This window comes from Entelurus aequoreus, linkage group LG02, assembly GCF_033978785.1.
Source record: "Entelurus aequoreus isolate RoL-2023_Sb linkage group LG02, RoL_Eaeq_v1.1, whole genome shotgun sequence".
In the NCBI taxonomy this organism is placed as follows: domain Eukaryota; kingdom Metazoa; phylum Chordata; class Actinopteri; order Syngnathiformes; family Syngnathidae; genus Entelurus; species Entelurus aequoreus.
In genome coordinates, this window is record NC_084732.1 from 16,355,379 (window position 1) to 16,377,798 (window position 22,420).

The 22,420-nt window shown below is 39.3% G+C and overlaps 1 protein-coding gene across 1 annotated transcript in view; it reads left to right on the top strand.

The window, feature by feature from the left end:
- LOC133631143 (cytochrome P450 1A1) overlaps nt 1-6,539 on the top strand; it is an 8,220-nt gene extending 1,681 nt beyond the window's left edge. Inside the window, exons 3-7 of the mRNA XM_062023240.1 lie at nt 2,455-2,581; nt 2,655-2,744; nt 2,826-2,949; nt 3,031-3,117; nt 4,729-6,539. Coding sequence (XP_061879224.1) covers nt 2,455-2,581; nt 2,655-2,744; nt 2,826-2,949; nt 3,031-3,117; nt 4,729-5,026 — 726 coding nt within the window. The 3' untranslated portion in view covers nt 5,027-6,539. The remainder of the gene's footprint in view (nt 1-2,454; nt 2,582-2,654; nt 2,745-2,825; nt 2,950-3,030; nt 3,118-4,728) is intronic.
- Nucleotides 6,540-22,420: the final 15,881 nt, after the last annotated feature.

A 22,420-nucleotide genomic window follows, 5' to 3' on the forward strand; every position in this document is an offset into this window, starting at 1 on the left:
AAAGACTACAAAAATAGAACCCATTATCTCCCTGCCTGCCACTCAGCATCAAGGGTTGGAATTGGGGGTTAAATCACCAAAAATGATTCCCGGGCGCGGCCCCCGCTGCTGCTCACTGCTCCCCTCACCTCCCAGGGGGTGGAACAAGGGGATGGGTCAGAAACAGAGAGTAATTTCACCACACCTAGTGTGTGTGTGTGACTATCACTGGTACTTTAAACTTTTAACTTTAACATGGGAACACTTCCTGTAAATCCCACCCGCCCATAACTTTCCGGCGTTAAGCCGAATCACCACAAAATTTAGCAAGCACCTTTAAGGGACTGGCAGGCACATTTGTGCAAATTTTGAGCAAGCATGGTTGAAAAACATGGCCACCATCGAGCCAAACCTCTTAAAATAAAATAAAATTAAACAGCGGTTCTGTATTTCTATTTACAGTAATATGTTGTAAAAATAATAATAATAAAAAAACACCATATGTTTTACAGTAAAATATTTTACCGGCAACTAAGGTGCCAGTTTTTTTCTGTAAAAAAATGGTAAAAGCCACAGATTTGTTTTACTCTTTATGTAAAAAAAAAAGGTAAAATATTTAAATTCATAGGCAAATTCATTAATTATTTACTGTTACAAGCGGCCCTCTATTGGCAGCCATGACTGCGGTGTGGCCCTCAATGAAAACAAGTTTGACACCCCTGGTCTAGTGGGACAGGCCAAAATTGGTGACGACGTGGCGCGGTTGGAAGAGTGGCCGTGCCAACAACCTGAGGGTTCCTGGTCCAATCCCCACCTTCTACCAACCTCATCACGTCCGTCGTCCTTGAGCAAGACGCTTCACCCTTGCTCCAGATGGGTCGTGGTTATGGTTTACCATGAATTGATTTACCTGAACCCCGACTTAAACAAGTGGAAAAACTTATTCGGGTGTTACCATTTAGTGGTCAATTGTACGGAATATGTACTGTACTGTGCAATCTACTAATAAAAGTTTCAATCAATCAATCAACCAATCAATCAATGCTAGAAAACCACTAATTGTCCATAAGTTACTGATTTTCTTCACTGGTCATAAAACTTTGACATCTGTTTTTTTGTGTATGCTAGCCAGGAACAAGGCTAGCATAGGGGCGGATTCAACATCAGGCAAACACAAGCAGTTACCTGGGACTCCAAAACACATTCAAACACGGCCACCGTCAAGAGCTCTCAATTTCCCACCAGTCACACACACACCTTTGGCCTTCACAATACAGTGAACCTTAATTTACCTCATTGTAGGAACTTTTTGATTTACAAACCACAGACTGAAAATATGCTTTTGCGTACAAACCTTGTCTACGTATACGAACATTACATCCACCCATTGTGTGCCTCTCAGCGTGTAGCCCAGTGGTTCTTAACCTTGTTGGAGGTACCGAACCCCACCAGTTCCATATGGGCATTCAACGAACCCTTCTTTAGTGAAAACAAAAAATAAAAAATTCGAATTCAAGACAAAGTTATATGTTTTTGGTAACACTTTAGTATGGGGAACATATTCTAAGTAACAAAGACTTAATTTAGAGTTATTTGGACACTAGGGGAACATATTCTTAGTAATAAAGACTTAATTTTGAGTTATTTGGTTAGGGTTAGGGTCAGGGTTAGAGGATTAGGGTTAATAAAAAATAAAAAACTATTCTGATTCTGATTCTTATAATAAGGTCATGCCGAATAAGGCATTAATAAGTACTTAATAATGACTAGTTAAGAGCCAATATGTTACTAATTTGCATGTTAATAAGCAACTAATTAATGGTGAATATGTTCCCCATACTAAAGTGTTACCATGTTTTTTTTTACTGGTGCACAAAATGAACCGTGCATGAACATCACCTTGTTCAAACAACAAGGTGATGACCTCCGCCGAACCCCTGAGGCCGACTCACCGAACCCCTAGGGTTCGATCGAACCCAGGTTAAGAACCACTGGACTGTAGCCATTTTGTGCCGGGCAGCACATCCATTGTCGGCGGGTTGATTGATCTCCGGTCTACGTCAGCACAGCGTTACTGGTAGCTACTGTGTAACTTTGTGTTCTTTTCACATGTTTTCCAAATCCTATATGAGTCCAAAGAAAGCAATATGCGGTTTATAACATTCAGGGAGTATAAATGGAGGTTCCACTGTAATAGCGCTAAGCGTCACATCCGTTCCAGCTGTGCTAACAAATTAAGCTTTTTTTTGAAGGACGGCTTACACTTTATAATATTGTTATTTGTGTTCCTATCAGTTCCAGTACACAGCTTGTATCACAGATTGTACCATGTTTTTGGCATGACTAAATAGCATGCATTCCAAAGTCTACAACCCATAGGGGACCACACAGATCGTAGAAAATGCGATTGTCATCCGCCCCTTTTAGCGATCGATTGACGTCACGTTTTGTTGACCACCGGTGATCCACTTACAGGAGAACATCCGGGACATCACCGACTCCCTCATCGATCACTGCGAGGACAGGAAGCTGGACGAGAACTCCAACATCCAAGTGTCGGACGGGAAGATCGTAGGGATCGTCAACGACCTCTTCGGAGCAGGTGGGTTGGAATTTGCGAAGTGTTCCCGGAGATGTCTCTTGGCGGCTTCTGAAGGAGTACCGTTCCCTTCCAGGCTTCGACACCGTCTCAACCGCGCTGTCCTGGGCGGTCATGTACTTGGTGGCTTATCCCGAGATCCAGGAACGACTTCATCAGGAACTTAGTAAGCACCGGTTGGGATTCAGCTGTGGAATTCCCCCCCACACACACACCACGTCTACTCACATCCCCTTCTCATTTCCAGAGAACAAAGTGGGACTTCACCGCAATCCTCTTTTATCCGACAAAAGCAGTCTGCCCCTCCTGGATGCCTTCATCCTGGAGGTCTTTCGGCACTCTTCATTCGTGCCCTTCACCATCCCCCACTGGTGAGCTTCACCTGGCCGCAGGTGTGCGATGCTATCACAAGGGTTGGACGCGTCAATAATTCTCTTTTTATGACTGTCCAGCACCACAAAGGACACGTCTTTGAATGGCTTCTTCATCCCCAAAGACACCTGTGTCTTCATCAACCAGTGGCAGATCAACCACGACCCGTAAGTGCAAAACCCAAAACCAGTGAAGTTGGCACGTTGTGTAAATCGTAAATAAAAACAGAATACAAAGATTTGCAAATCCTTTTCAACTTATATTCAATTGAATAGACTGCAAAGACAAGATATTTAACGTTCAAACTGGAAAACTTTGTTATTTTTGCAAATAATAGCTCATTTGGAATTTGATGCCTGCAACATCTTTCAAAAAAGCTGGCACGAGTGGCAAAAAAGACTGAGAAAGTTGAGGAATTCTCATCAAACACTTATTTGGAAAATCCCACAGGTGAACAGGTTAATTGGGAACAGGTGGGTGCCATGATTGGGTATAAAATCAGCTTCCATGAAATGCTCAGTCATTCACAAAGGCGAACAAATGGGTTCAAGAACAACATTTCTCAACAAGCTATTGCAAGGAATTTAGGGATTTCACCATATACGGTCCGTAATATCATCAAAATGTTCAGAGAATCTGGAGAAATCCCTGCATGTAAGCGGCAAAGCCGAAAAGCCAACACTGAATGCCGTGACCTTCGATCCCTCAGGCGGTACCGCATCAAAAATCAACATCAGGGTGTAAGGGATATCACCACATGGGCTCAGGAACACTTCAGAAAACCACTGTCAGTAACTACAGTTCGCCGCTACATCTGTAAGTGCAAGTTAAAACGCTACTATACAAAGCTAAAGCCATTTATCAACAACACCCAGAAACGCAGCCGGCTTCGCTGTACCCGAGCTCATCTAAGATGGACTGATGCGAAGTGGAAAATTGTTCTGTGGTCTGACGAGTCCACATTTCAAATTGTTTTTGGAAACTGTGGATGTCGTGTCCTCCGGACCAAAGAGGAAAAGAACCATCCGGATTGTTATAAGCGCAAAGTTGAAAAGCCAGCATCTGTGATGGTATGGGGGTGTATTAGTGCCCAAGGCATGGGTAACTTACACATATGTGAAGGCATCATTAATGCTGAAAGGTACATACAGGTTTTAGAGCAACATATGTTGCCATCCAAGCAACGTTATCATGGACGCCCCTGCTTATTTCAGCTAGACGATGCCAAGCCACGTGTTACAACAGCGTGGCTTCATAGTAAAAGAGTACTAGACTGGCCTGCCTGCAGTCCAGACCTGTCTCCCATTGAAAATGTGTGGCGCATTATGAAGCCTAAAATACCACAACAGAGACCCCCGGACTGTTGAACCACTTAAGCTGTACATCAAGCAAGAATGGGAAACAATTCCACCTGAGAAACTTCAAAAAATTGGTCTCCTCAGTTCCCAAACGTTTACTGAGTGTTGTTAAAAGGAAAGGCCATGTAACACAGTGGTAAAAATGCTCTGTGCCAACTTTTTTGCAACGGGTTGCTGCCAATAAATTCTAAATGAATGATTATTTGCAAAAAAAAAATAGTTTCTCAGTTCGAACATTAAATATCTTGTCTTTGCAGTCTATTCAATTGAATATAAGTTGAAAAGGATTTGCAAATCATTGTATTCTGTTTTTTATTTAAGAATTACACAACGTGCCAACTTCACTGGTTTTGTAGGTTATGCAAATTTTACCATAAGGCTAATAAGCAGACATGCCATGAATGCGTTACGTCTATTTAGCGAACTCTGGGATGAGCCGTCGTCCTTCGACCCAGACCGCTTCATGAGCGACGACGGCACGGAGCTCAACAAGGTGGACGGCGAGAAGGTGATGATCTTCAGCCTTGGCAAGCGCCGCTGCATCGGCCAGGTCATCGCGCAACAGGAGGTCTTCCTCTTCCTGGCCATGTTGGTGCAGAAGCTGAGGTTCCACATGGCGCCCGGGGAAGCCGTGGACATGACGCCGGAGTACGGCCTCACCATGAAGCACAAGTGCTGCCAAGTGAGGGCCGCCATGCGGCAAGGCGACGAGCAGTGAAGAAGAAGTTTTCAGACCGCGTGTGACGCCGTCATAGGTCAGAGTCAGGGCGACGCGCTCAGAATGTAAAAGGCAAGGGATGCGGAATTTAAACATTTTCATGGTTTTGGGTCCCAGAGAGCTTCTGTATTTTTGAAAGACTCCTTTGCTGCATGTAGTTAAGCCACTGCCACCTGCATCATCTCCTCTGTCTCTGAATGCAATAGATGGACTTTTTTATGTATCCTAAACCCAATATAATGTGGATGTATGTGACACTGAAGCTATATTTCTATCCCAAAATGTGATTTTTACCCTGTATCAAGCTGTTTGTATTTTTTTTAAAGTAATTTGTGCCTGATATTTGTACATTGTTGAGGGGAAATTGCTGCTGCGTAGGTGTGTGTGTGTGTGTGTGTGTTGGATTTGCCTGAATACCAAAATAATTATTTTTGTTTATTTGTAATACAACTGTAAGCTAGACAATTTTACATTTCTATTTGTAATAACGTATTGTGTGAGTAAGACACACACACACACAATAAAATATGTAAAAGAAGCTCTTGATGCTTTAAGATGATGATCAAATGTAAGTTTTATGTGTAGGTTTTTTATTGATAAATAAATACTACAGTAAAATTGTCATGAATAATTAAATAAATGATCATAACAAACCCAAGTGGAGCGTAGAGGAAGTGACGTCATGCTCCAAACCGGAAATGCCTTCTTTACCTATTCTAATTTATTTTATTTGCTATTCATCCTGAATTCTGTATATTCTCATTGCATTTTCATTTGATCCTTTAAATATGTATTTTAACATAATTATTTACCTGTTTTTAATACAACTGTAAGTTAGACAATTTGACGTTTCTATTTGTAATAACGTATGTATGATTGTATGAGTAAGACACACACACAAACAATGAAATATGTAAAAGAAGCTCTTGATGCTTTAAGATGATGATCAAATGTAAGTTTTATGTGTAGGTGTAATGGATAAATAAATACTACAGTAAAATTGTCATGAATAATTAAATAAATGATCATAACAAACTCATGTGGAGCGTAGAGGAAGTGACGTCATGCTCCAAACCGGAAATGCTTTCTTTACCTATTCTAATTTATTTGACTTGCTATTCATCCTGAATTCTGTATATTCTCATTGCATTTTCATTTGATCTTTTAAATATTTATTTTAACATGATTATTTACCTGTTTTTAATACAACTGTAAGCTAGACAATTTTACATTTCTATTTGTAATAACGTATGTATGATTGTATGAGTAAGACACACACACAAACAATGAAATATGTAAAAGAAGCTCTTGATGCTTTAAGATGATGATCAAATGTAAGTTTTATGTGTAGGTGTAATGGATAAATAAATACTACAGTAAAATTGTCATGAATAATTAAATAAACGATCATAACAAACCCACATGGAGCGTAGAGGAAGTGACGTGAGGCTCCAAACCCGAAATGCCTTCTTTATCTATTCTAATTCATTGCTATTCATCCTGAATTCGGTATATTGTCATTGCATTTTCATTTGATCTTTTAAATCTTTATTTTAACATGATTATTCATGGTTTTAATACAACTGTAAGCTAGACAATTTTACATTTCTATTTGCGATAACGTATCTCTGATTGTATGAGTAAGACAAAACACAAACAATAAAATATGCTATAATGTAAAATAAGCTCTCGATGCTTTATTTAAGATGATGAAATGTAAGTTTTACGTGTAATGGTTAAATTAATACTACAGTAAAGATGTCATGCGATAACGTCATGAAATAAACGACCATAACAAACCCACGTGGAGCGTAGAGGAAGTGACGTCACGTTCCAAACCAGAAATGCCGGCACATCCAGAAACATGGCCAGCTGTCACATTAAGACGTCAAGGTAACGTTTCCCGTGATTAATTTGAACTAAATCGGAGTCGGACGAGATAAATTAATTCAAATTCATTTTAACGACAGCCTGAAAAATATAAAAACGTAGGGAGGAAAAAAAGCGAAGCTAATTAGGCTAAGCTAGGCTAAAGTTTACCTACATTTCAAACGTTTCATCTACAAGTGCGCAGTCTTACCAATAATTTGTATTTTATAGTTTTAGTCAATGTTTATAAATAATCTTATGTACTGCATTGAGTCTCTATTACTAAAATTACTCTTATTTTAGTATAATACTATTGTTTGTCTTTAAACTCCTATTTATATTTTTGTCAACACCTTTTCTTTTGTATGTTTCTCCCTTCCTTCCCGTTTAATTTAGATCACATGTGTCAAACTCAAGGCCCGGGGGCCAGATGTGGCCCGCCACTTCATTTTATTTGCCTGGAAATAATATGTATCAATAAAGTACTGTAACTTTTCTTACTAAATGTATTCTTTATTTCTATTTTGGGAGAAAAAAACTCCATGTAACCGCAAATTATGTTAACTTACATATTGTCTAATTATGCAAAAATATATTATCAAACATTCAAACCATTTTTTAAATAGAAATAAATACTACTAATATAGATTTCGAAGCAAGTTATCCATCAAATTGTGCAATGTAAAAGTAGCAATAGGTTTCATGGTAAAATTGTGAAATTTACTGTGGTTTTTACAGCATTTTTCTCTAAATGAGTAAAACAGTACTTTTTTTTTACTGTAATAAACTGTGGTGCCGTTTTGGCATTTACAGTAATACACTGAAAAATCTACAGTTTTGTGGTAAAAAACAAAACAAAAAAACAAACAAACTGGCAGCTCAAGTGCCAAAATGTTACTGTAAAATTGTTTTGTTTTTATTTACAGTAAAAAAACATTTTTTAAATTTTACAGTAAAATTCTGGCAACTGAGCTGCCTTTTACCATAAAAACAGCAGTACTGTTTTTCCATTTACAGTAATATACACTACATTTTGAGGTGAAATTATTGCAACTTACCATATTTTTTTTTTACATTTTAGTTTTTAAAAAATCTACTAATAAAATGCTTTTAAAAAATGGTGTAATAATAGTATTTACTGTTAGATGCGGCCATCTGGGGCCAAACATAACTGCGATGTGGCCCTCAGTACACCTCTGATCTAGATCCACTATTTATTTATGAATTGTGTGTTGCTGTCAACATTTGTATGCCAATATTTTTCCTTCCTTCATTCTTAATATCTTTGCCTATTCTAATTTATTTGATTTGATATTCATCCTGAATTCTGTCTATTCTCATTACGTTTTCATTTTATCTTTTAAATCTTTATTTTAACATATTTACGTACCTGTTTTTCTTTGGCATTGCCCAAATGTTTTTCAGTGTAACTCGCGAAAGCTTTAATGAAGATTCCCTCTCAGCGCCATGCACCACTGAGCGCATGTGTGTTAATTTATGTTATGTCTTTGTCATGATCCGTGGTCCGGATCATGTTTTGTTTAGTTATGTTCTGTTAGTTTTGGACTTCTTTAGTTCCCGTTTAGGCTTCCTTGTTTGCTTTTGTCACCGTGGCGACTTATTGTGTTCACCTGTCTCTGATTAGTGCTCACCTGCTTCCCGAGCGCTAATCAGAGGCATTATTTAAGTTGCCCTTGCTAGTCACTCGTCCTGCTTTAGTTGTGTTTGTGTCACGCGTTCATGCCACGTAAGTTCTGTTTATGCCATGTCCTAGCCCATGCAACATCTTCTCTGTGTTTTAGGCACGCATGTTTTTCGTTATTTTCTTGTCGTGTGTTTATTGGATGATTTATGAGAAATAAATCATTTCTTACCTTACGCCTGTCGTCCGGAGCTGTCCGTCTTTTTGCATTGGAAGAACAACCGCGCAGCAAGCGCACCCCTCACGTGACATTCTTGTGCCGCAGGAATGGGAACAAGGGAGCAGCAGGGGCCGCAGACTGTTTGGCCAATGTTGTGTCTATCATCCTTGGACTGCTGAGGTTATCCGGGACGTCATCTATTAGTCGGCACACGGTCCACCTCATGAGGTTACATTCAGGTGCTTGGTATCCTCCTCAGGTCAAACCCAGTCTGTACAGTACACACTGTGCTACTGGAGCCACATTTAAGAAAGGAAAAATCCTAGATTTTGAGATTAGAAAATATAAATATTGTGACAATGAAATGAAATATTATTGGAAAAAACTGGTAATCTGGTTCTTACTATTGGTATTTAACCCTTGTGTAGTGTTCGGGTCTGTGGGACCCGTTTTCGATTTTTATTAAAAGAAAAATGATACAATTAATCAATTTTTCAAACTGAGACTCACTGGCTTTAGCTCATTTTCTGTGAAGAACATATATCAGAATACATATTTAATGAACACACACCATACACCCCCCTACACATTTCTATTACATATAAGATGTCCGGGGTCCACTGGACACGGGGCTAATAGAAGTGTGGAAATTGATGTTCTGTGTAACACACACACACACACACACACACACACACACACACACACACACACACACACACACACACACACACACACACACACACACACACACACACACACACACACACACACAGAGCAGGCCTAGACGGGGAGGACAGAGTGTAGGTACACAGAACATCAGAGGGTCAAATGTGTGACAAAATGAGAGCAGACAGTGTTGACAAACAATGTTGCAACCTTGTGTGGGAACCGCAGGTGCAGAAACACAAAAGAAGAATCCCTGTGGGATGCAGAAACTGAAATGTCCATGCAACGTTCATATTGTTGTTACTCAGCCAGCGTTTGTGGGTCTTAGACTTAGACTTACTTTTTATTGTCGTTCAAATTTGAACTTTACAGTACAGATAAGAACGAAATTTCGTTGCATTAGCTGGTTGGCAGTGCAGGATAAAAAAAGCAATAAGGTGCAGATATAAATAAATATTGATTGATTGAGACTTTTATTAGTAGGTTGCACAGTGAAGTACATATTCCGTACAATTGACCACTAAATGGTAACACCCGAATAAGTTTTTCAACTTGTTTAAGTCGGGGTCCACTTAAATTGATTCATGATACAGATATATACTATCATATATACTATCATCATAATACAGTCATCACACAAGATAATCACATTGAATTATTTACATTATTTACAATCAGGGGTGTGGAGGGGGGGGGGATATGGACATCAAGTAGTGGACATAGAGAGAGAGAGAGAGAGAGAGAGAGATCAGAAGGCATAAGAAAAAGAAAAAGTATCTGCATTTGATTGTTTACATTTGATTATTAGCAATCCGGAGAGGGTGTTAGTTTAGGGTTGTAGCTGCCTGGAGGTGAACTTTTATTGCGGTTTTGAAGGAGGATAGAGATGCCCTTTCTTTTATACCTGTTGGGAGCGCATTCCACATTGATGTGGCATAGAAAGAGAATGAGTTAAGACCTTTGTTAGTTCGGAATCTGGGTTTAACGTGGTTAGTGGAGCACCCCCTGGTGTTGTGGTTATGGCGGTCATTTACGTTAAGGAAGTAGTTTGACATGTACTTTGGTATCAGGGAGGTGTAGCAGATTTTATAGACTAGGCTCAGTGCAAGTTGTTTAACTCTGTCCTCCACCTTGAGCCAGCCCACTTTAGAGAAGTGGGTAGGAGTGAGGTGGGATCTGGGGTGGAGGTCTAGCTTGTTCTGAGATGTTTGGAGTTTAGATTTGAGGGTTTTGGAGGTGCTAGGGTACCAGGAGGTAGATTACTGTAAAGATAAATATATTGCACTTTTGCATATGCATCTCCGTTTATGGATGTATGTTATATTGTCTTTATATTCCAGCGAGTTCATCCATTTTTGGGGGGAATTGAGGGGATTATTATGATGCGTTCAAGAGTCTTATGGCCTGAGGGAAGAAGCTGTTACAGAACCTGGAGATTCTGCTACGGAGGCTACGGACCTCTTTCTAGAGTCCAGCAGTGAAAACAGTCCTTGGTGGGGTTGGGAGGAGTCTCTGCAGATTTTCTGTGCCCTGGTCAGGCAGCGTCTTTTTGCGATCTCCTGGATAGGAGGAAGAGGAGTCCTGATGATCTTTTCCGCTGTTCTCACCACTCTCTGCAGAGACTTCCAGTCTGAGGCACTGCAGGCTCCAGTCCAGACAGAGATGCTGTTGGTCAGTAGGCTCTCTATAGTGCCTCTGTAGAATGTGGTGAGAACGGGGGGAGGGAGCTGTGCTCTTTTCATCCGACGCAAAAAGTGCACGCTCTGCTGAGCTCTTTTTACAAGAGCTCCGTTGTGTAGGGACCAGGTCATATTGTCAGTTATCTGCACCCCCAGGAACTTGGTGCTGCTTACCATCTCCACCGCTGTTCCGTTGATGAAGAGTGGAGCGTGGCTGAACTGGTGCTTCCTGAAGTCGACGATGATCTCCTTGGTCTTGTCGACGTTCAGGACCAGGTTGTTGGTTCTGCACCAGTCAACCAGATGTTTCACCTCCTCCCTGTAGTCCATGTCGTTGTTGTCACGGATGAGGCCCACTACTGCCGTGTCGTCCGCATACTTCACAATGTGGTTAGTAGTGGACCTGGCACAGCAGTCATGGGTCATCAACGTGAACAGCAGCGGACTCAGGACGCAGCCCTGGGGGGAGTCAGTGCTCAGGGAGATGGCACTGGAGGTGTTGTTGCCCACTCTCACAGACTGGGGTCTGTCTGTGAGGAAGTCAAGCAGCCAGTTGCATAGGGGGGTACTGAATCCAAGGGGGGCCAGTTTGCTTACCAAGTGCCGCGGGATGATGGTGTTGAATGCAGAGTTGAAGTCCAGAAACAACATCCGCACGTGTGTGTCCTTTCCTTCCAGATGTGCTAAGCTCAGGTGGAGTGCAGAGGAGATGGCGTCCTCTGTGGAGCGGTTAGGGCGATAAGCAAACTGGTATGGGTCGAATGTGGGGGGAAGTCTGGAGACAATGTATTCCTTTACCAGCCTCTCGAAGCACTTCATTACAGATGTTTTTTGGGATAAGTCAGTATTTTAACAAAAAAGTGTTTGATTGTGAGGCATTAAAAGCCACAAAATGCAACGGGTCCATCAGACCCACAAACACTGGCTGAGTAACAACAATATGAACACCACACAAGGGTTAATAAGAGATGGGCCCTTGGAAGCTGTACTTCAGCAAAGGTTTTACAAATTAATCATTTGGCACGTCAACACAATACTATACCTCAATGTATGAGCTTAATTGGTGCAAATAATTATCGCAAATTAACGTCTCCCATTGAAATGAATTGAAATCAATTGTATTGAAATCAATTTTATCTGTGCTTGATCCCCAAAAGAACACAGTTACTTAACATGTCACATGGCATTTAACAAGAAAAACACACTTTCGATACAAAATATTGTAAAAAAAACAAACAAAAAAAAAACGTACAATAGAAGTACTACAGTAGTTTTAAGAAGTACTGTACTATAATAATTAGAGATGTCCGATAATGTTTTTTTTTCCGATATCCGATATTCTGATATTGTCCATCTCTTATTTACCGATACCGATATCAACCTATACCGATATATACAGTCGTGGAATTAACACATTATTATGCCTAATTTTGTTGTGATGCCCCGCTGGATGCATTAAACAATGTAACAAGGTTTTCCAAAATAAATCAACTCAAGTTATGGAAAAAAGTGCCAACATGGCACTGCCATATTTATTATTGAAGTCACAAAGGGCATTCTTTTTTTTTAACATGCCTCAAAACAGCAGCTTGGAATTTGGGACATGCTCTCCCTAAGAGAAGCATGAGGAGGTTGAGGTGGGCGGGGTTAGGGGGGGCGGGGTTGAGGTGGGGGGAGGGTAGGGGGTAGCGAGGGGTGTATATTGTAGCGTCCCGGAAGAGTTAGTGCTGCAAGGGGTTCTGGGTATTTGTTATGTTGTGTTTATGTTGTGTTACGGTGCGGATGTTCTCCCGAAAAGTGTTTGTCATTCTTGTTTGGTGTGGGTTCACAGTGTGGCGCATATTTGTAACAGTGTTAAAGTTGTTTATACGGCCACCCTCAGTGTGACCTGTATGGCTGTTGACCAAGTATGCTTTGCATTCACTTGTGAGTGTGTCATAAGCCGTAGATATTATGTAATTGGGCCGGCACACAAAGGCAGTGCCTTCAAGGTTTATTGGCGCTCTGTACTTCTCCCTACGTCCGTGTACACAGCGGCGTTTTAAACAGTCATAAATTGTCATTTTTTAAACCGATACCGATAATTTTGAAACCGATATCGATAATTTCCGATATTACATTTTAAAGCATTTATCGGCCAATAATATCGGCAGTCTGATATTATCGGACATCCCTAATAATAATGTAAAATTTACCTTAGAGAGTGGACTTCTACGATACGTCATTCCAGCTGCTTCTCCGTCAAACACACCATCAGCAGCTTTTTCATTGATACGTAAACGTCGGCTGTTTAAGATATCATTTTCACATTCTTGTCTGGCGTCGTAGAGTCATTCTGCTTCAGTATGGTGCAGACTTGCAGTGATACGCTCCAATTGCTTCACCAATGCTCGGCCATGTTTTTGATGATTTCTTTATTACATTCAGAGAATGTCCTTCACGCCCACTTTCTTCCTTCCCGTACTTAGAAAAAACAAAGTTTGTGTCAATCTCTAGCTATAAGCTAATGCTAGCGAGCAAGACATATGTTTTGGGCGGACCTTAAGGGGGTCACTGTGATTTGCTACGCTAAAAATCGTCTGTGATGCTCGCAACACACATTTTTGCTTGTACCCTTAAAGCAGAGCTGGGCAAATATTTTATTGGGAGAATAATGTGTGTGTGAGAGTGTGTAGAGAAGGAGCTCGTCATGCGTGTATCGCTTCTAGCAGAGTGAAGGCCGAAGTTTGCGATTTCTAAGGCGTTCTTACTCAGCCAAAAAGGAGGGAAAGTGTTCCTCTGTCTCAAAATAATGACTTTTTTCTAGGGATGCATGATATTATTTTTTACTGCTTCTCAAGAGCGATAACTGATAACTTATTCATATTTTTTTTTTTTTACATTTAGATTTAACTGTTTATGCACGCCAGGATGTAAAAAAAAGACTTAAACAAAGGTAGATTTGTACGGAGCCCCTAAAGGGACATGGGGGAAATTGTATTTTTTATATATTTTATTTGTATTTTTCATTTTTTTTAGACATGTATCTCGTGCGCACGAGAAACTTTTTGTAAAGTTTTATTTATTTAAATTTTTTTTAGACATCTATCTCGTGCGCAAGAGATACATGTCTAAAAAATGTTTTAAAAATAATAATAATTATTAAAAAAAATGTTCCCCCATGTCCCTTTAGGGGCTCCGTAGATTTGACAATTACCTGCAGATAATTATGACATCACTACTAGGGGTGTCAACATTTTTTATTTTCAAATGAATCGCAATTCTTATTTGTAATAATCGATTATAATCCATTTAAAAAAAAATATATATATATATATATTTTTTTTTTAAAGTAATGTAGCTGGTTATCTATTTTATGGAGGAATGTAATTAATCATAGAACTGGCACCATATGTTATTAAAAAGTATTGATTGTGAATCGAGAATCGTTTTGGATCGAGAATTGATTCTGAATCGAAACGTTACCCACAAGAATTTAATCGAATCGTGTGGTGCCCAAAGATTCACAGCCATAATCGTTGCTATTGTGAAGCTAACATCACACGTCCATCAGTCATTAGTGAGGCTTATGTGCTTATTTTCAGTTCATGCAGGAGTGTGGCCATCACGTCCTATTTGCTGGCAAACATAGATCCCAAAACTCATAGCTCGCTTTAGCCCGGGCTTTTTGCACTTTTTTGGTTGCAGCGGCAACCAGGATTTTCTTTGCGGCTGGCGTTGGGCAACTTCTTTTTTGACTTGTTATGGGTTTTTAGTGCTGGCATTTCAGGGGGTTGTTAAGGTTTGAGGTTATTTTCCCTCCTCGCGGTTCGATGCCATGTATGTTTACACTGTGAGCTCCAGTGAGCTAAGGGGAAGCGCTTGATTTGTTCACCCTAACCCACCTACAGCACAGTACATGTAATCTCACCTCATTCGAGCAAATTGTTGTTTTTTTTTCATTTCAGTTGCTTATCTTAGCAATACAGTCCTGATAATTATTGATGCATGCATACTTTTCTTTTTTTTTATCACAAACTTTAATCCCCAAGTTTTGGATGTATTTCCCTGTGAAAGTACGAGGCAACATTACAACTTGAATCTGGGAAATTTACACCTCATATCAAAATCTTTTTTACCCAGAAATGTAGCAAAGTTAAAACTTACCATGAATATAAGCCGCTACTTTTTTTCCCCTAGGATCTGAACCCTACGGCTTATGAAACGGTGCGGCTAATTTATGGATTTTTATTGTCTAACAACCATTTTTTTTTGTGTTCAATAGTTTTCATTACATTCAAGCAGAGACACTGAAAATATGTGTTACTGTTTGTGCTATAGCGCAATCTTTTGGACAAGTTTCACTGCACGTAAGCGATGATATTACGAACCTTCGATCCCTCAGGCGGTACTGCATCAAAAAGTGACATCAGTGTGTAAAGGATATCACCACATGGGCTCAGGAAAAAGTCAGAAAACCACTGTCAGTAACTACAGTTGGTCGCTATAACTGTAAGTGCAAGTTAAAACTCTACTACGCAAAGCGAAAGCCATTTATCAACAACACCCAAAAACGCTGCCGGCTTCATCTAAGATGGACTGATGCAAAGTGGAAAAGAGTTCTGTAGTCTGATGAGTCCACATTTCAAATTGTTTCTGGAAACTGTGGACGTCGTGTCCTCTGGAACAAAGAGGAAAAGAACCATCGGGATAGTTATCGGCGCAAAGTTCAAAAGCCAGCATCTGTGATGGTATGGGGGTGTATTAATGCCCAAGGCATGGGTAACCTACACATCTGTGAAGGCACCATTAATGCTGAAAGGTACATACAGGTTTTGGAGCAACATATGTCGCCATCTAAGCAGCGTTATCATGGACGCCCCTGCTTATTTCAGCAAGACAATGTTACAACAGTGTGGCTTCATAGTAAAAGAGTGCGGGTACCAGACCTGTCTCCCATTGAAAATGTGTGTCGCAGTATGAAGCCTAAAATACCACAACGGAGAACCCGGACTGTTGAACAACTTAAGCTGTACATCAAGCAAGAATGGGAAATAATTCCACCTGAAAAGCTTCAAAAATTGGTCTCCTCAGTTCCCAAACGTTTACTGAGTGTTGTTAAAAGGAAAGGCCATGTAACACAGTGGTGAAAATTCCCCTGTGCCAACTTTTTTGCAACATCTTGCTGCCAATAAATTCTAAGTTAATGATTGTTTGCAAAAAAAAAAGTTTGTCAGTCGAACATTAAATATCTTGTCTTTGCAGTCTATTCAATTGAATATAAGTTGAAAAGGATTTGCAAATCATTGTATTTTGTTTTTATTTACCATTTACACAACGTGCCAACTTCACTGTTTTCGGGTTTTGTATTATTCATAATTATTTTGTCTTGAAAAACAGGCAGTGTCTTATACTCGGGTCAGTAAGGTAATCGCCGTCGCCAACTAATGGCCTGGCATGCATACGACAAAGCTGTCGATCAGCGTGTTGTTTGTCATTCCCGAGTAGTTAAACATTTCCAGGAGTCAGCAGGAAGTGTGTTATGCACATGCCATCAGTTACACACAGTTCACTTTCACACTCAGGATCTGCAAACAATGGTGCGGGGTCAGGGGTCACTAGAATTGCCGGCTAATGTTGGAAGACATGCTCTTGTTGTTGTTGCTGAAAATGACCTGTATGATTTTTCATGCACAGTACGATAATAATATATGCTAAGCTATCTGACCAAAACACCCACATTATGTGCTGTAGCTGACAAAGCCATCCATCCATCCATTTTCTACCGCTTGTCCCTTTTGGGGTCGCGGGGGGTGCTGGAGCCTATGTCAGCTGCATTCGGGCGGAAGGCGGTGTACACCCTGGACAAGTCACCACCTCATCACAGAGCTGACAAAGCAAACTAGTGTAATATATAATGTTATATCTCAATAGTACAAACATAATTCATTGATGCATACTTGCCAACCTTGAGACCTCCGATTCCGGGAGGTGGGGGGGTGGGGGGGTGGGGAGGGGGCGTGGTTAAGAGGGGAGGAGTATATTAACAGCTAGAATTCACCAACTCGAATATTTCATATATATTTCATATAAATATATATATATATATATATATATATATATATATATATATATATATATATATATATATATATATATATATATATATATATATATATATACATATGTATATATGTATATATATATATATATATGTATATATATATATATATGTATATATGTATATATATATATATATGTATATATATATATGTATATATGTATATATGTATATATATATATATATATATATATGTATATATATGTATATATATATATATGTATATATATATGTATATATGTATATATATATGTATATATGTATATATATATGTATATATATATATATATATATATATATATGTATGTATATATATATATATATCTATGTATGTATATATATATATATGTATATATATATATATATATATGTATATATATATATGTATATATATATATGTATATATATACTGTATATATATGTATATATATATATATATATATATACATATATATATATATATATATATATATATATATATATATATATATATATATATATATATATATATATTTATTTTATTATACATATAAATAAAATAAATACTTGAATGTCAGTGTTCCGGAGGCTATCCAGTAGATGGCAGTATTGTCCTGTTTAAGAGTGTCACAACATTGCTGTTTACGGCAGACGAACTGCTTTACGGTAGACGAAAACGTGACTGCTGTTGTTGTGTGTTGTTACCGCGCTGGGAGGACGTTAATGAAACTGCCTATCAATAAACCCACATAAGAAACCAAGAACTCGCCCTCGATCATTCTACAGTTATAACGTCATTGGGCAGTCACGCTGTTTATATCGTGGGAAAGCGGACGTGAAAACAGACTGTCGCCGCTGTCCCCACTCAGGTCCGCATGGAGCTGGAGGGGGCGTGGCCTCCAGCTCCGGCTGAGTCTCCCGGAAAATCCGGGAGGGTTGGCAAGTATGATTGATGTCAGTTTTACAATACGCCTAAAACAAGCTGTGGGATGAAAATGGCCATTAAGTATTGAAATTCTGAACTTTTTCTCAGGAAACTATGCATTTTGTATATGAAATGCTGATTTATAGGCTTGTGTTTGGCTTTTTCTTTGCCTTGTCTCATCACATATTCAAAAAAAATGCACCCACTAGACCAGGGGTCTGGAGCCTAATGTTGCTCTTCTGCTTCCTTGTTGCGGCTCCTTCAGGGTTTTTTTTTTTTAACCCAGAGTGAGAAAAGTGTACATTTTTAAAGAGTTCTAACATTTCTGACTGTCTGTGAGGCCGTGAACTGTTCACTGCTCGCTGTACATATCCTACGAAGTCAGACCTGCACTGTTTCAATGTCCATTTCTCAGATGATGCAATTGTTGATGACTGAAGTGCTGATATCAACCAAACCTAAACCAGAATGCCATTTGTTTACAACTGAATAGAATGGTAACGTGGGTGATTCCGACTATTCTGGTAGTAGTCAATCCACAGCGATCATTCTGCCACACAATACCTCAATGCTAACAAGAGGAAATTACACTTCAACAACTGTCGTTTGCTTTGACAGTTAGGATTGCTTGTTTGCATCTAAGCAGTTGTTTGGATGTATGGAATAATTTTGGTTGTGCTCACCGACCTCGAAGCTATTTTATTTGGTACATGGTGAAATGATAAGTGTATCACACATAAGAGATACGTGGAGACTGCAATATCACTCAAGTAAACAACACCACAATTGTATATGTTCCATTGAAAATATAGAACATTACACACGGCGCTCACAAATCTATCAAAACGTTTTAGTACGACTTTGGTAAGCTATGAAGCCGCACCGCTTGATGGATTGTACTGTGCTTCAACATACCAGTTTTATTATGGTGTGTTTATAAGGTAAGATTTATTATCTGGCGTTTTGTTTCGCAATATTATGCAAAAGCAACTTTTCTTACCTTCTGGTACCTGCTGATCTGTATTTGGGATCTGCATAAGTCCTGAAAATGTGCGCCTGTCCGCCTTTGTAGTCCGTGCTGACACCGTAGTCGATAAGCTTCTTCTTTTTCTCTATCTTCTTGTTATGGGACATTCATCCTCCGCTGTTGCCATTTCTAATATAAAGTAGTGTAAAGTTCTAACTTATATCTGTCAGTTAACTCGCCATGAAAGCACTAAAACATACTGGTATAGTGAGTTTACATTATTCACCCAAGGAACTTTAGTTAGAGAGTTCCGGCCGCACTAGTGAGCCACGGATGAGGAGATGCTGCTTTGTTATTGATTTAAGTAAAAATCTGAATGTCATTACCATGAATTGATTAACGTGGACCTCGGCCGACTTAAACAAGTTGAAAAACTTATTCGGGTGTCACCGTTTAGTGGTCAATTGTACGGAATATGTACTGTACTGTGCAATCTATTAATAAAAGTTTCAATCAATCAATCAAATTAAAACAGTTAGCTCTATTTTTGACACTTCTTCCACTCCCATCCTTGCACGCTACATCGCTACAACAAAGATGACGGGGAGAAGACGCTGCCGAAGTGGATGGTCGGAAAGCAACTTTAAGATGGTCTGTAAAACATAATCTATGCAACATTTTGACCACCATTACATGTTATGTAGACCACAAGGAAATAAGACCGCTCACAAAACGGCCCATCCTGAAGCGACTGTCAGAAAGCGGATGATCTGTAAAACATAATCTATGCAACATTTTGACCAAAGAACCATCATTACATGTTATGTAGACCACAACGAAGTGTTTTACATTTAGAAAAAAAATAAAATAATATGTCTTCTTTAGATTAGATCAGGGGTCACCAACGCGGTGCCCGCGGGCACCAGGTAGCCCGTAAGGACCAGATGAGTAGCCCGCTGGCCTGTTCTAAAAATAGCTCAAATAGCAGCACTTACCAGTGAGCTGCCTCTATTTTTTAAATTGTATTTATTTACTAGCAAGCTGGTCTCGCTTTGCCCGACATTTTTAATTCTAAGAGAGACAAAACTCAAATAGAATTTGAAAATCCAAGAAAATATTTTAAAGACTTGGTCTTCACTTGTTTAAATAAATTCATTATTTTTTTTTACTTTGCTTCTTATAACTTTCAGAAAGACAATTTTAGAGAAAAAATACAACCTTAAAAATGATTTTAGGATTTTTAAACACATATACCTTTTTACCTTTTAAATTCCTTCCTCTTCTTTCCTGACAATTTAAATTAATGTTCAAGTATTTTTTTATTTTTTTATTGTAAAGAATAATAAATACATTTTAATTTAATTCTTCATTTTAGCTTCTGTTTTTTCGACGAAGAATATTTGTGAAATATTTCTTCAAACTTATTATAATTAAAATTCAAAAAAATTATTCTGGCAAATCTAGAAAATCTGTAGAATCAAATTTAAATGTTATTTCAAAGTCTTTTGAATTGATTTTAAAATTTTTGTTATGGAAAATCTAGAAGAAATAATGATTTGTCTTTGTTAGAAATATAGCTTGGTCCAATTTGTTATATATTCTAACAAAGTGTAGACTGGATTTTAACCTATTTAAAACATGTCATCAAATTCTAACATTAATCTTAATCAGGAAAAATTACTAATGATGTTCCATAAATTCTTTTTTTAAGTTTTTCTCTTCTTTTTTTCGGTTGAATTTTGAATTTTAAAGAGTCGAAATTGAAGATAAACTATGTTTCGAAATTTAATTGTCATTTTTTTTCATGTTTTCTCCTCTTTTAAACCGTTCAATTAAATGTAAATATCATTAATTATTAATAATAACATAGAGTTAAAGGTAAATTGAGCAAATTGGCTATTTCTGGCAATTTATTTAAGTGTGTATCAAACTGGTAGCCCTTCGCATTAATCAGTACCTAAGAAGTAGCTCTTGGTTTCAAAAAGGTTGGTGACCCCTGGATTAGATAGTACTTTATTGATCCCCGAGAAAAAATTACATTGCGCCCTATAATCCGGTGCACCTTTTGTATGAAAATAGACCCGCTCATCGGCAGTGCGCCCTATGGTCTGGAAAATATGGTAATTGATTTATTGTCCCTTGAGAAAATATACCAAAATGCTTGCTGGAATATGAGTTCATGTTTGTGCTGTGGGACTCTTATGCAGGGATGCAAGGGAAAACGCGTCCCCTTTGATTAGGGTTGTTTATCTCTCACGGACGTGACTTAAAGTTGCTAAGGCCAGTCTCTCACTTCAGTTCCCATCCCGTTCTCCTACACAGATCAATGGCAGATATCATTAAAGAACATTCCAGCGGTGAGAGAGGGCCCACCCCGCGTTCCCTCATCTGTGGCCTTAAGCAAGGGTGGGCAAGGGTCTTGTTCGGAGCATGGCATCGCGTGTGAAGGCGGCCGCCCCGCCCGGGACACTCGGCACGTCGGCCCTCGACTCCCCGACCTCACGCCTGAGAGCTAGAGATTAAAATAAAAAACTCTCAAGGTAAACATTGCTTCCACAATTGATATCGCGCCGGCCTTTTCCGAGCACTCCGGGACTACACGGCTTCCTGTCTGGGGGCGGGGGGGTGCGTCGGGGTGGTTTCCTGTGCTGGGCAGGAGGGAGCGGAGATTGGGCGAGGAGGAGGACACGGCGTAACCTTCTCTTTAGTGGCAGACAGAGAGGGGGGGGGATGTTTATTGATCTTAGTCAAACACGTATTGTAAAGAGGAACTTTGGTACGAGATGCTAGCACGCTATGGGAATTTTTCAGGGGGCGTGTACAATGGCAGGAGCCCTTCTGGTGCCATGCTCGGGCATCTTCACATACACACGGCAGCAGGACGCAGATTTAATACTTTGTAGCCTTGTTCACACTACAGGTCAATTCCGATTGTTTTGCCCAGATGTGACCCGTATCATATTTTCTCATGTAATTGTGAACAGTGCAATTATGAAGATTTTACGCCTCTTTCGTATGTGAATATAAATCGGATATGTATCCTGATGCGGCTGGTCTTTATTTTTGATAGGCCATAAAAATATCAACAATTATCGATATCGACCGATATAAAACGCTTATATTGTGACGTATGTCTCGTGTCTACTGCAGGGGTCTGCAACCTTTCCTATCTAAAGAGACATTCTGGCGCCTCTTCCACTAAAGAAAAATAGTATTGTGCCGCAAAACATTACAAGACTGCTTCCAAAGCACAGACTGGGACATGTTCAAGACGAGTGGAGCAGTATACATTCAGAAATGCATGGACGATGTTAGTGTGATCAAGAAAAATCCCCACACGGGCCAAC